The sequence below is a fragment of the Rana temporaria genome, chromosome 5 (genome assembly GCF_905171775.1).
Source record: "Rana temporaria chromosome 5, aRanTem1.1, whole genome shotgun sequence".
Classification (NCBI taxonomy): domain Eukaryota; kingdom Metazoa; phylum Chordata; class Amphibia; order Anura; family Ranidae; genus Rana; species Rana temporaria.
The window spans coordinates 265366568-265381289 of NC_053493.1; the positions used below are offsets into that span (position 1 = coordinate 265366568).

A 14722-nucleotide genomic window follows, 5' to 3' on the forward strand; every position below is an offset into this window, starting at 1 on the left:
CCAGCATGATGGAGCACCCGGCCATATGGCAAAAGTGATAAATAAGTGGCTTGGGGAACAAAAGTTTTGGGTCCTTGTCCAGGAAACTGCCCAGACCTTAATCCCATTGAGAACTTTTGGTCAATCCTCAAGAGGCGGATGAACAAAATAAAAAACCAACAAAGTCTGACAAACTCCAAGCATTGATTATGCAAGAATGGGTTGCTATCAGTCAGGATGTGGCCAGCAGTTGATTGACAGCATGCCAGGTAAGAAGGGTCAACACTGCAAATATTGACTCTTTGCATAAACTTGATGTAATTGTCAATAAAAGCCTTTGACACTTATGAAATGCTTGTAATTATACTTCATTATACCATAGTGACATCTGACAAAAAGATCTAAAAACACTGAAGCAGCAGACTTTTGGAACATTTATATTTGTGTCATTCTCAAAACTTCTGGGGGGAGTGTGCGCCTCTGCGGAGGAGCTCGGGAGCTGGGAGGGAGCCTCATCCTCACAAGGTCATGGAGGAGGTGTCTTGGAACAGAGGACCTGGAGAAGCAGTCGTACGCATGTCCGGGTAAATTCTTCACCAAGGACCCAGGGGAGCAGAAGTTCTGTGAGTGAGGCACAGTGGATATCTGGAGGAGGTATGCCAGGGGAGCTGGGTGCAAGGCCAGAGGAGAGACTGTGGGGTTTTGTGTCAAATCGATGTGGCCTGCGGGCACAGGATTTGCAAGTCGGGCTAGCTGGGATCAGTAGTCCACCAACTAACTCAAGCTGCTAAACAACTAGGCCACCAAGAAGGGGTTCTGCAGGCCCCTGGCCTATCAACGTTCAGCAAGTCAAATAACCACTTGGGATTATTCAGAGTGATCCCAAGCGCAGTGTAAATATTAGGGTTGTCCCGATACCACTTTTTTAAGACCGAGTACAAGTACTGATACTTTTTTCCAAGTACTCGCCGATACCGAATACCGATACTTTTTTTTCAATGTCATGTGGCAGTTTGACAGATGGGGACTGATAGGTGGCACTGACAGGTGGCTGGCACTGATAGGCGGTACTTATGGGCACTGACTGGTGACTGGCGCTGATGGGCACTAATAGGTGGCTGGCACTGATGGGTGGCACTTGTGGGCACTGATAGATGGCACTAATTGCACTGATAGGTGGCACTTGTGGGCACTGATAGATGGCACTAATTGCACTAATAGGTGGCACTTGTGGGCACTGATAGATGGCACTAATTGCACTGATAGGTAGCACTTGTGGGCACTGATAGATGGCACTAATTGCACCGATAGGTGGCACTTGTGGGCACTAATAGATGGCACTAATTGCACTGATAGGTGGCACTTGTGGGCACTGATTGCACTGACAGGTGGCTGGCACTGAAATGCTGCGAAAAATGACACTGAATTTATATAAAAAAAAAATGCTGCAACGCCCATCTTGGTACACCCTGCACTCCGCTGCAGCAAGCAGCAGCAGACATCTTGTTACACCCAGCCCATATAGCTCAGACTGGGTGTAACAAGATGTCTGCTGCTGCTTACTGCAGCGGAGTGCAGGGTGTACCAAGATGAGTGTGGGGACGTTCAGCCGCTGACATGTTACACAGACCCCTCCCCCTACAGTGCAGACCCCCCTCCCCCTACAATGCAGACCCCCCTCCCCCTACAATACAGACCTCCCCCTTACAATATAGATCCCCCCTACAATAGACACCCCCCTACAATAAAGACCCCCCCTCCTCCTACAATACAGACCCCCCCCCCACTGTGCACCTTGGCAGCTCAGATGACCAGCGGGCGGCATGGCGGTGACACACAGGCTGAAGCCTGGCTTTGCGGGGGGTCCGTCGTCACACCCGGGACCCAGCCGCGGCTCTGACAAATCTCGGCTGTGACTGTCTCACAGTCGCACAGCCGAGCACACCGCAGCCGCCTCCTCCTCCTCTGTGTATACTACATTGTATACACAGAGGAGGAGGAGGCGGCTGCGGTCTGCTCGGCTGTGCGACTGTGAGACAGTCACAGCCGAGATTTGTCAGAGCTGCGGCTGGGTCCCGGGTGTGACGACGGACCCCCCCCCCCCCCCGCCGCAAAGCCAGGCTTCAGCCTGTGTGTCACTGCCTCTGTGTCACCGCCATGCCGCCCGCTGTCTCCATGCTGTCCTCTTCAGTCGCGGAAGGGGAGCACCGGCCCGACACCCCCCCAGCGTGTGCTGCCCGCCCCCTCTACAGCCAAACCCCGCCTGCACTCCCCCGCCCTCTTCTGCCTTCCCCAGACACTGACTCCTCTCCGGCCACAAAAAAAAAGTATCGGGAGCATTTGCGCGAGTACAAGTACTCGCGCAAATGCTCTGTATCGGTACCGATACTAGTATCGGTATCGGGACAACCCTAGTAAGTATGATGGGGGTGGAGATACTAACAGGTTACAGTGAAGTTTGTGCAGGAGGAGAATAGTTCTGGGATTAAAAGTCTGCAGGAGTTGGTGCAGAGGAGGAGTAACGGTCTGCAGGAGTTGGTGCAGGGGAGAGACTGTAAATGTTAGCACCCATCATTTATTCACAGCACTATTGATTCAACAATTCTTTAACAATGATGGCAAAGTGATATGTTCTATGGGCATCTCATACTCCCTTTCCCGAACAAAGTAATAGCCCCCAAATAAACAAAAACAAAACAAAGTAAATGACTGTTCATTGTCTCTGAGAGTGATATATGGAGGTCTAATAACATTAAAACATTAAAACATTACAGTCATATGGCTAAAAATATAGATCCTTATGCTTGTGAAATTCCTAATGAATTGAGTCCATATAAACTTTTAAAAAATATATCTCTTTATAACAGGAAACCATAGCAACCTTGAATTTTGTTCAAGTGGATAATTCTGTTGAATTTTTCAGATGCTACCTCTGTACTCTGTTTATAGTAGCGGAGAATTAGGGAATAGAGGATGGGTACTCCAATGCAATGGGCTACTCAACCACTTGAAACTGAACCAACCAGCACTCCAATGGCTGTACTTTTGACATGTTAAGAAATTAAAGTAATTTTACAATACAGTAAAACCTTGGTTTGAGAGTAACTTGGCTTGAGAGCGTTTTGCAAGACGAGCACATTTTTTTTATAAATTTTGACTTGATATACAAGCGATATGAGAGTAGTTTTATGTCACAACTGAGTATAAAAGAGAAGAGAGGTGCCTCTAAGAGCCCATTCACACAGGGGAAACATGACTTCCAGCACAACTTTGGGAGGCAACTTGGACACGACTTGAGTATGAATCACAGCGCGACTTGGGACGACTTCAGCGTGACTTACAACGCGACTTGAAGTCTCCTCCAGGAGGGGGGAACTTCATGCCAAATTTTAAATAAATAACCGGCATGGGTTCCCCCTCCAAGGGCATACCAGGCCCTCAGGTCTGGTATGGATTTCAAGGGGAACCCCCTATGCCGAAAAAACGGTGTGGGAGTCCCCCCAAAATCCATACCAGACCCTTATCCGAGCACGCAGCCCGGCCGGTCAGGAAAGGGGGTGGGGACGAGCGAGCAGCCCCCCTGAACTGTACCAGGCCGCATGCCCTCAACATGGGGGGTGGGTGCTTTGGGACAGGGGGAGCCCTGTGACCCCCCAAACCCCAAAGCACCCTGTCTCCATGTTGATGGGGTCAAGGGCCTCTTCCCGACAACCCTGGCTGTTGGTTGTCGGGGTCTGCGGGTGGGGGGCTTATCGGAATCTGGGAGCCCCCTTTAATAGGCCCCCAGATCCCGGCCCCCCACCCTATGTGAACGAGTATGGGGTACATCGTACCCCTACCCATTCACTTGGGGGGGAAAAGTGTCAAGAATAAAAACACACTAGACAGGTCTTTAGGTTCTTCTCCCTTCTTCCGACTTCAGGGGGTCTTCTTCCGATTTCAGGTGGTGACGACATAAGGGGGCGGGGTATCGGAAGAAGACCCCCGGAGCTGCCTAATAAAATACTTTAAAAACCTGTCTAGTGTGTTTTTATTTTTGACACTTTTTCCCCCCAGGTGAATGGTTAGGGGTAAAATGTACGCCATACTTATTCACATAGGGTGGGGGGCTGGGATCTGGGTGCCCCCTTATTAAAGGGGGCTCCCAGATTCCAATAAGCCCCCGCCCGCAGACCACGACAACCAACGGCCATGGTTGTCCGGAAGAGGCCCTGGTCCCCATTAACATGTTAAGGGCATGCGGCCTGGTATGGTTCAGGAGGGGGGGCGCTTGCTCGTCCCCACCCCCTTTCCTGACTGGCCGAACTGCGTGCTCGGATAAGGGCTTAAGGGTCTGGTATGCTTCTGGAGGGGAACCCATGACGTTTTTTTATTTAAAATTTGGCGTGGAGTTGCCTTAGAACAGGTTCACACTGGGGCGACTTCCTGTAAAGTTGCCTCACTGTGAACAGGGGGATCCGACTTCCATTGAAATCAATGGGTACAAGTCGCATACAAGTTGGATTGAAGGTGTACAGGAACCTTTTTTCAAGTCTTTAAGACGGCTCCATTAACTTACATTGATTTCTTCATGCAGGGCGAGCTGTGGCGACCTGAAGTCGGATCCAAAGTCGGACCTGTGTGAATGGGCTCTAAGTGTAGCAATATGGTTACATTTAATGAAGGTACAATATTTAGCAACATATTGCAACACTTAGAAGCGCCCCTCTTCTCTTTTATACTCTGTAGCTCCTGCTTAATTTTGCTTCTATTCCCCTTGTGGATGGACATTTTATGGTTACACAACCTTGTCACATTACTATAATCTTTTTATTAGGGCTGGGGAAATTAAAGATTAATTCCTTGATTAATCTTTAATTTTTTTGATTGATCAAATTTTTTTGATCGATTAAAAAATGTTTGATCGATCAAAATTCTTGATGTCACCGGACAGCCTGGACAGTGACACTTACCCTGCTGGATGCGAGCAAACTGCACCCATTGGATTGAGGTACCTTTGCATCTGTGAAGCAGGCGGATGCATCAGGCTCCATCAGGAGAAGGGGGCAAAAATAACCATCGTTTTCCTGTCCTAAGCAGTTTTATGCAGACAATTCTTTGTGTATCGGCAACATCTGTTCCGTGCGAAAGACTGTTCAGTTCTTCAGGGTACATTGTCAATAAAATGCGATCATATCTGCTTCCAGAAAAGTAAACACTCTGGTATGTCTGCGTGACTGGCTAAAGTGATGCCTACTTGCCTACTATAAAGTGACTGACAGTCAATATACTAGATACGTTTTATAATTAAAGTTAAACTAACTTTCTACGTTTTTCCTAAAGTTTAATAAGAAAAAATTTCTTACGTCAGTGCTACAGTTTGAATTTAAAACATATTTGTGTGAACTGTGAAGTTAAGTCATGGATTGTGGAAACTAAGTGTAGTGTATACCACATTTACCACTGACTAATGCAGAGTTGCAATGCAAGGAGATCAGCTAAAAGTAGTTGGATCTGTATGTGCGTTATAATTAATCGAAATTAGTTGATTAATCGATAAAAAAAAATCGATTAATCGAACACAAAAATTTTAATCAGTAACAGCCCTACTTTTCATATGGACTATAAACTGAAGGACCTATGAATAAATTATTGTGGAACGAATCATTTGAGTTTCCATTATTTCCTATAGGGAAATTCACTTTGATATACAAGTGCTTTGGATTACAAGCCTGTTTCTGGAACGAATTATGCTCGCAATCCAAGGTTTTACTGTTCCATGTATTGTCATGTTTAGTAGCAAACAAAAGACTGACTTACTCTTTGAGGGCCTTCCAGGTAGGACTCCCAATCACCAATAACGTTTTTGTCTTGCTTTTATGACTATGAAGAGAGAAGCCAAACCAGGCATAATCATGTTCTCCCATCACAAGCCACTCTGCTTCTTCCACAGATAGGATGTCTGGAAAACACACATGCTAATGTTACTCACTATTATGGATAAGGATACTCCTTCCTGCACAGCTGGGGATTGAGTATTATATATATATAATAATTATTATTATTTATTTATGTATTTTCTTTTTTTTAATGCTATATTCAAATAGTGCTTTTTCATGTCTTGTTTAAGTGGGTATTTCAGACCTTGTTTGGATTTTCAAAGAGCATTTCTCCAAGCTTGGTGCTTATTTAAATTTATTTGTATTATATTAGAAGAAGGGGGGTGCCTTGCCATCCTAGGCTATGGGGTTATGTGTTTCTACTGATGCACACAGTGTTTGTAGACCCAACTCTAGTACCTGCATGCAAGGGTGGCTCCATAGGGCCCTGCAAGGGAATAGAGCTACCCTGAAACAGGAAACCTGGGGTAGCAGTCATGACAACAGCTTAACTTACACCATTGGCAAGGACTCGGGACAAAGAAACTGCATACTCGGTATGTGATTAAATCAGCTGCTGAAAGTGCTAAATAAACTGAGGGTTTAATATCACTCTAACACTAGATATTGCAGCAGGCTGTACTTTATCAGTTCTGCCACTAGATGGTGCATTGTGAAACGGAGTAAATTGCATTTGTTATGTTTATCTTTTTTAATGCTGCATTTTATCTCTATATTTATTTGATTTTGTTTGTTGTTGTTATGTAGCACAGTGCACATTCGTATGTTGTGATAACTATTTGCATGAAAACATTATTTTAAATATATGGTGCTACATTTCTGGTAAACATAACCCAAATCAGTGTTTATTATATAATATATAATTATATAAGTGTGAAAGTTATAGAGTCTACAACCTATGGTATATATATGTAAAAATGTATCAATGCTGATGTACTGACTACCTATCTTTTTTGGAAAGCAGACAGTCCAAGGTATTTAGCAAGAGGCATGGTGAGTTTTTTGAAGTTGTAAGTTTTTATAACATTTTTGGGGAAAGTGAAGAATATTAAATATATTTCTTTCACAAAGTTGTCATTTTAACAAGTTATATCCCACACGCAGCATAGACATATCTATAATTACACCCCAAAACACATTCTGCTATGCCTACCAAGTATGGGGATACTACAGTATCTCACAAACATTTTTGTAAATATTTAATTCTATCTTTTCATGTGACAACACTGAAGAAATGACACTTAGTTACCATGTCAAGTAGTGAGTGTACAGCTTGTATAACAGTGTAAATTTGCTGTCCCCTCATAATAACTATCACTCTTCCACTCCTCCATGACGTCATCACGGAGCTGGTGGATGTTGAAGACCTTGCGCTCCTCTGCCTTCTGTTTGAGGATTCCCCACAGATGCTCAATAGGGTTTAGGTATGGAGACATTCTTGGCCAGTCCATCACCTTTACCCTCAGCTTCTTTAGCAAGGCAGTGGTCGTCTTTGAGGTGTGTTTGGGGTCGTTATCCTGTTGGAATACTGCCCTGCGGCCCAGTCTCCGCTTCAGTATGTCACAGTACACAGCACATGTTGGCATTCCTGGTTCCCTCAATGAACTGTAGCTCCCCAGTGCCAGCAACACTCATGCAGCCCAAGACCATGACACTCCCACCACCATGCTTGACTGTAGGCAAGACACACTTGTCTTTGTACTCACCTGGTTGAGTACAAACCCAGCAAACTGTTTGCAGGCTTTCTTGTGCATCATCTTTTAGAAGAGGCTTCCTTCTGGGATGACAGCCATACAGACCAATTTGATGCAGTTTGCGCCGTATGGTCTGAGCACTGACAGGCTGACCCCCCACCCCTTTAACCTCTGCAGCACTCATACGTCTATTTCCCAAAGACCACCTCTGGATATGACGTTGAGCACGTGCACTCAATCTCTTTGGTCGACCATGGCAAAGCCTGTTCTGAGTGGAACCTGTCCTGTTAAACTGCTGTATGGTCTTGGTCACCATGCTGCAGCTCAGTTTCAGGGTCTTGGCAATCTTCTTATAGCCTAGGCCATCTTTATGTAGAGCAACAATTCTTTTTTTCCCGATACTCAGAGAGTTCTTTGCCATGAGGTGCCATGTCGAACTTCCAGTGACCAGTATGAGAAAGTGAGAGCGATAACACCAAATTTAACACACCTGCTCCCCATTCACACCTGAGACCTTGTAACGCTAACGAGTCACATTACACAAGGAGGGGAAATGGCTAAATGGGCCCAATTTTGACATTTTCACTTAGGGACGTACTCACCTTTGTTGCCAGTGGTTTAGACATTAATGGCTGTGTGTTGAGTTATTTTGAGGGAAAATTCACACTGTTATACAATCTGTACACTCAATACTTTACATTGTAGCAAAGTGTAATTTCTTCAGTGTTGTCCCATGAAAAGATATATAATAAAATATTTTAAAAAATGTGAGGGGTGTACTCACTTTTGTGAGACTTTCACAGACTAATGCATAGAGGGGCCAAAAATCCAAGGAGCACCTTTGAACTTTCAAGGAGTATAAACCACCCGTAAATTATGCATCTAATTTCCTGACTACCTATCACATTTTTGGAGGCCCTGGAGTGCTAGGACAGTAGAAACGCCCACAAAATTACCCAATTACCCAATTTCGGAAATCAAATGCTCCAAGGTATAATTAATCCTTGGAAAATGTCATTTTTGCCACAAGTTTTTGAAAAATGCAAAACAGAATTATTATTTTTTTTACACAAAGTTATGCATAGAATTACACCCAAAAACACATTTTGCTACTGCTCCCAGGTATCGGGGATATAACATGTGTGAGACTTTTTTTTACAGTCGCGTCACACAGATGGTGGTGGTGATAAGGGACACTGACTAATGACAGTATGTAAAAAAAAAATACCTTTTAAAACAATATTTTTTTTACTAATGTTTTTGTTTCAATTCTTTATTTTTTTTATATTTTGTTTTGCATACTGCAAACATAGTATTGACACTGTACTACTCTGGGAGGGTGAATGGGATTTTTATTTATTATTTTACGCTTTACGTTGTGACTGATGATCACTGTAAAAGCAATTGTTTTAACTGCCATTAATGGTTTTCATTCATGATTCATAGTTTACTATACTCTTGTTTACTATTGTGATGGCTGTGATTGGACGCAGCTATCATATGGTACATGCCGTTGTGATTGGCCCTGTCCCCTGTGATAACTGTGACCAATTACAGAGATCACAATAGTAAACAATGCTATCATAAGTGGATGCCATTCAGGACAGTTGTTTACTAGTGGAAATGTAATCGCTGAGATTGGTTACAGCGATCACATGGTACCTGGCCAGTCACAGCGGCCTGGTACTGAAACCTGTAATCCGCTGTGTCCAGTGTACACAATAGTCCCCAGTTGTGCTGCTGAACGCCAGCGGTAGGATGTAGGAGTACGTTCTCCTGGAACTACAAAGCATCCGCCCAGCGGTTTATACACATTGGCATGGTGTATGGGTAGTGGCTGTGTCATTCTTAACAAAAAACAAGTTAGACTAGAATTTATTCCTGCTGGTTATGTTAATAAATGAAGAATACTATTTTGGATCCCGGTGTGCAGTGTTCCTGTTGCTGGTACAAAAGGATTGCTTTGACGGAGTTGAGCTAGCACCTAAGATGTATAGGAAATAGTGCAGCGCAATATAAATACAACTAAACTAAAGTGCAAAACACAGTTGTTATACCAATAACAAATTAATCATGAATGGTGCATAAATAATACAAAAACCAGTCCAAAAAGTGAAAAATTCCAAAGGAATAGGGTGACAACCACTCCAAATCTTCACCGGTGACTTTAACTTTAAATAAGTGATCCCTCCACCGTTAAAAATGGCTACTCTCACCTTAAGGTATGAACCCCTGTTTTACCAGGCAGTCATACCAGCAGAAATCGATAGACAGATTGGTGCAATATGTGGATAGCAAACTTCTTAGGCTCGGCAGCATTGAGATCGAGGATAAGAGAAAAAACAGATCTAAGTGCTCTCTGCTTTAAAAATGGCTTAAGGTTTATTAAAAAGGCATTAACAGGCTACTCACATTATCCCGAAAGGCAAAATGGCAGAAAGGAAATACACACAACATGTGTCTTCTCAGAGATGGCAGCAAGCGACTTCAGGCTCCTTCCCCCGTACGCGTTACGTTGTAGCAACCTCCTCAGCGGGGCTGGTTTTTGTATTATTTATGCACCATTCATGATTAATTTGTTATTGGTATAACAACTGTGTTTTGCACTTTAGTTTAATTGTATTTATATTGCGCTGCACTATTTCCTATACATTTTTGCATCTTTTGGATTTTGTGATTGTCCTGTCAGTGTTCAGCTTGCATTTGTGAAGGGGGAGGTTTATTTTATTCAATTTTTGTGCTGATTGCACCCTTTTTGTTTTCTATCACCTATGATGTGATCGTGGAGTGTAGAGACTGATCTCAGCGACGTATATGTAAGTAACATAAGTAACATTATGAAACTTCTATGATGGTGTACAACCCATAGTTTTAATGCCATAAAAGAAACCTAAAGAATATAAAATGATGAAACTCTCTAAGGGGTGTCAACAAATTAAAACAGCGCTATCAAATAACTGTGCATATTTGACTATATAAAATAAATTACTACAACCGATATGTAATGATATACAGTGATAATAAGCAAAATATATCCAGTTTAAGAAATAAACACTAAACTGTGACTATAATAATAAACACCCGTGATTGACTTAAACGTGAAGTGAACGCACTGAAAGTGCAAGAGACAGTCTTTAAAAATAATTCAGAACGTGGACAAACAAAGCAAAGTTCATGTGTATAGGGATCCTGCGATCTTCAAATTTTTTCAAAAAACTTCCACCACACCCGACAGTGCTCAGTGACTCCTCCCCCATCAAATGGACACTCACCGGATAGGTATGCCTCACACTCTCGTGTTTTGGCACAAAAAACCTTATCAGATGTAGTTGTTCCCGTCAGTATAGATGTAATCCAAATATGACATCCAATCAGTTCCACATATATGTCAGAGAGAGACAAAAGAAGTGCAAATAGTGTGATACCATCAAAGGTTTAATAGCACACCAAAATAAAACTTCAAACAGTGCACTCACAAACAAAATCTTGTAAAACAGCAGAATATCACATCAAGAAACTCCTTCAAACGTCAAAATGGTGAGAAGCGGTCACGGCGGACCCCCGATCAGCGAGAAAAAGTGAAACCAATTCTCCTACTCACGGTGCCATGGACTTCTGTCAGATGCAGCTGCACATCCACTTAAATAAAAAAACTTCAAGCACACTCTGCATCCAAAAACGCAGCATTCACTAGTAAAATTAGACTGTATGGCAATACCCCGACATGTTTCGTTATAAAAACTTATTCATGGGACTAACCACACAGTCATAAATGGTTACCTTATATCTGATGTAGTCAGATCAATCAACCTATCAGTCCTGGGCGCTTAACCACTTCCTCCATAACTGTGGGCGGAAGTGAACGAACTAAGACAGCCAGCCAATGGAGGAGGCGCTGACTTCCTCCTAGCTTTGGCTGCATAAGCACTCTATGCCCGCCCATCGTTGTAGGCGGAGCGGGATGCGCTGTGCAGCACGTGATTGGCTCACACTGCTGCAGCTGGGGGGTGTGACTGACATCCTCTCTCACCTATCGGAACCTGGGGACTGGCGCCACGCCTATCGCACTGGGTGATTGATTCATACACCAGCCAGTAGTGATAGATGATGCTGTCTGCCCACAGTAGTTTGGGAATATCGTTCACTTCCGCCCACAGTTATGGAGGAAGTGGTTAAGCGCCCAGGACTGATAGGTTGATTGATCTGACTACATCAGATATAAGGTAACCATTTATGACTGTGTGGTTAGTCCCATGAATAAGTTTTTATAACGAAACATGTCGGGGTATTGCCATGGGGGAGGAGTCACTGAGCACTGTCGGGTGTGGTGGAAGTTTTTTGAAAAAATTTGAAGATCGCAGGATCCCTATACACATGAACTTTGCTTTGTTTGTCCACGTTCTGAATTATTTTTAAAGACTGTCTCTTGCACTTTCAGTGCGTTCACTTCACGTTTAAGTCAATCACGGGTGTTTATTATTATAGTCACAGTTTAGTGTTTATTTCTTAAACTGGATATATTTTGCTTATTATCACTGTATATCATTACATATGGGTTGTAGTAATTTATTTTATATAGTCAAATATGCACAGTTATTTGATAGCGCTGTTTTAATTTGTTGACACCCCTTAGAGAGTTTCATCATTTTATATTCTTTTTCTTCACTTATTATCTTCTAAACAGCAGCTAGGCATCATCCACTCCTCCACAGGCGCAACGGTGGGCGGCATTTTAGGGCGCATTCTATAGATCACCCATTGTTACTATCATAAAAGAAACCTGTACAAAGTGAATATGTGAATGATGATAATGACCTCTCCTTGCTAGTTGTTGGGCTGCCATGTTCATTTGATGGCTTCAATACTTTGAGTCCCTGATCAATTTCGCAGAGTCCTTCACCTCTACTTTTTGCATACATTTTCCCGAAGTTTACACAGACATGCAAGATAATACACCAAGAACATTAGACAAAAATATAACCTTTTCTAGATCTACGACTTGAGTAAAATGCAGCAACCAATCCTCTCTGCTTCCCTCCACCTGGTGCATAAGGGGAACCAATTACAAGGTCATCTTTCTTATCATTATTCAAATCAGCAGCCAGAAGGGTCCATCCCAAATTGCAATAGGTTTCCTGCAAAGACAATTTTATTCTAGTCAGTCTACTATATCTGTATTGCATTCCACATGAATGTGCAGTGCTATGAGTAGGTTGGTGCCACATCCCACTCAACAAAAGTAGTATAAAAAGGAGAAAAAAATAGTGTTACATACACAAAAACAATGGGTGGGGTTGATTTCTTAAAGGGGTAGAGCATGTTCACTTTGCAAAGTGAAATTTCACTTTGCGAGGGAATTTTTTACTTAGCTTATGAATGTGGTGAATGTGCAAAATTCATTTTGCAAAGAATACCCAATCATGTGCAAGAAAAAAAAATATATATTCATTGACTAAATTAACACAATTTTATTGACTAAAATAAGACTAATGCCGTGTACACACGATCATTTTTCGGCTTGTAAAAAATGAAGCCTCTAGAAAAAAACAATGTTTTTTCCAACTTCATCATTAAAACGAAGTTGCCCACACATGATCGTTAAAAAAAATGCTCTAGGAAAGCGTGGTGACTTACAACACGTACGATGGCACTATAAAGGGGAAGTTCCAATCGAATGACGCCACCCTTGGGGCTGCTTTAGCTGATTTTGTGTTAGTAAAAGACGATTCGCGCTTTTTTGTCTGTTACAGCGTGATGAATGTGCTTACTTTATTACGAACGGTAGTTTTACCAGAACAAGCGCTACCGTCTCATAACTTGCGCCTGAGCATGCGCGGGTTTTTAACGTCGTTTTAGCCCACACACGGACATTTTTTACAACCCGAAAAACAACATCGTTTAAAACATCGTTAAAAAATGCAGCATGTTCAATTTTTTTTTTTTTTGTCGTTTTTCAGAACCTGAAAAATGATGTGAAGCACACACACGATCATTTTAAATGACATTTTTTAAAAACATTGTTTTTTACATGCCGAAAAAAAGGGCTTTTCATATATTTTTTTTTTTATATTTAATGTTTGTAATATATTCAGGTAAAATGTGCAATGGCATTACATTCAACAGAGTTTACCGTTTTTTTTTTAAATCTTTTTTTTCAAGTTGTACTTTTTCTAAAAAAGCAATATTTTTGTTTGTTTATGAAGCTTGGTTTTATTTATGAAGACGTTATATATATCACAACGGCTAAATCTGTAGAGCATGTTCAAACCTTAATACCATAAGTAATAAACATGTTCTTCGAGAATATAATGTTTGGCAATTCTAAAGAATTAATGCATTCAAATTTAACTAAACCCATTCGATTTTAGTCGACTAAAAATGTACTGGAGATTTTAGTTGACTAAAATACGACTAAAACTAAAACAATTCAAGTGTCTAAAATACGAACAAAACTAAAATGGCATTTTAGTCAAAAGACTATGCCTAAAATGAAATCAATGTAAAAATTAACACTGGTTGGAAGTCAGCAGAGCTTCGCATCATTTACTAAGATAAGGGAAAATTCCTATGCAATCTGGAAATTCAATTTCCTTTTTGAAAAGGCTATTCTCCTTTAGTGAATCAACCCAAATATACTGTATTTGTCATTTATTTTTAGAATGTAACATGTGCCCTTACCCTGCATTTTATGGTGACATTTGCTTGAGAAGAGAGGCCTCCACCCCCGGTCCCAAAATAGACGTATACGGAACCCTAGAAATCAAGTGCATATTAAAGAAATGTTATTTAGCAACATATAAGCAAGAAAATTCTACTAGTTCTCTATTGTAGGCTTCTTTTTCCCTTTATGTTCACCTGGCAATCTAGCCAGCAAGTCTGTTAGGCCTCTTTCACACGGACGGCTGTTCTACAGCTGTTAAAAGCATGTTTTACTATTTTGAAATTCCAAAACTCCAGGAACAGCGATCACTTGCAGTTGTACATTGCGATTAGCAGCGGTTAAGTGCGTTTACGTGCAGCTGCGTTTAGCTGCGTTGGAACATTCTTGCCATTTCTGATGCACTTCCAGTTTTTCTTTTCTTGTTGCCGCTGCTATCCGCAGGTGAAATAATACACTGCGATTACCTGCGGCTATGTACAGATAGCTGGGCTAAATCGGTCCTGGACACA

At 42.1% G+C, this 14722-nt stretch overlaps 1 protein-coding gene across 1 annotated transcript in view; it reads right to left on the minus strand.

Annotated features, from left to right (window-relative positions):
- The window catches only part of GPLD1 (glycosylphosphatidylinositol specific phospholipase D1), a 69339-nt gene that overhangs the window by 16695 nt on the left and 37922 nt on the right, over positions 1–14722 (minus strand). Inside the window, exons 16-18 of the mRNA XM_040353801.1 lie at positions 14231–14305; positions 12534–12687; positions 5779–5920 (exon numbers count right to left, since the gene is read on the minus strand). Coding sequence (XP_040209735.1) covers positions 5779–5920; positions 12534–12687; positions 14231–14305 — 371 coding nt within the window. The remainder of the gene's footprint in view (positions 1–5778; positions 5921–12533; positions 12688–14230; positions 14306–14722) is intronic.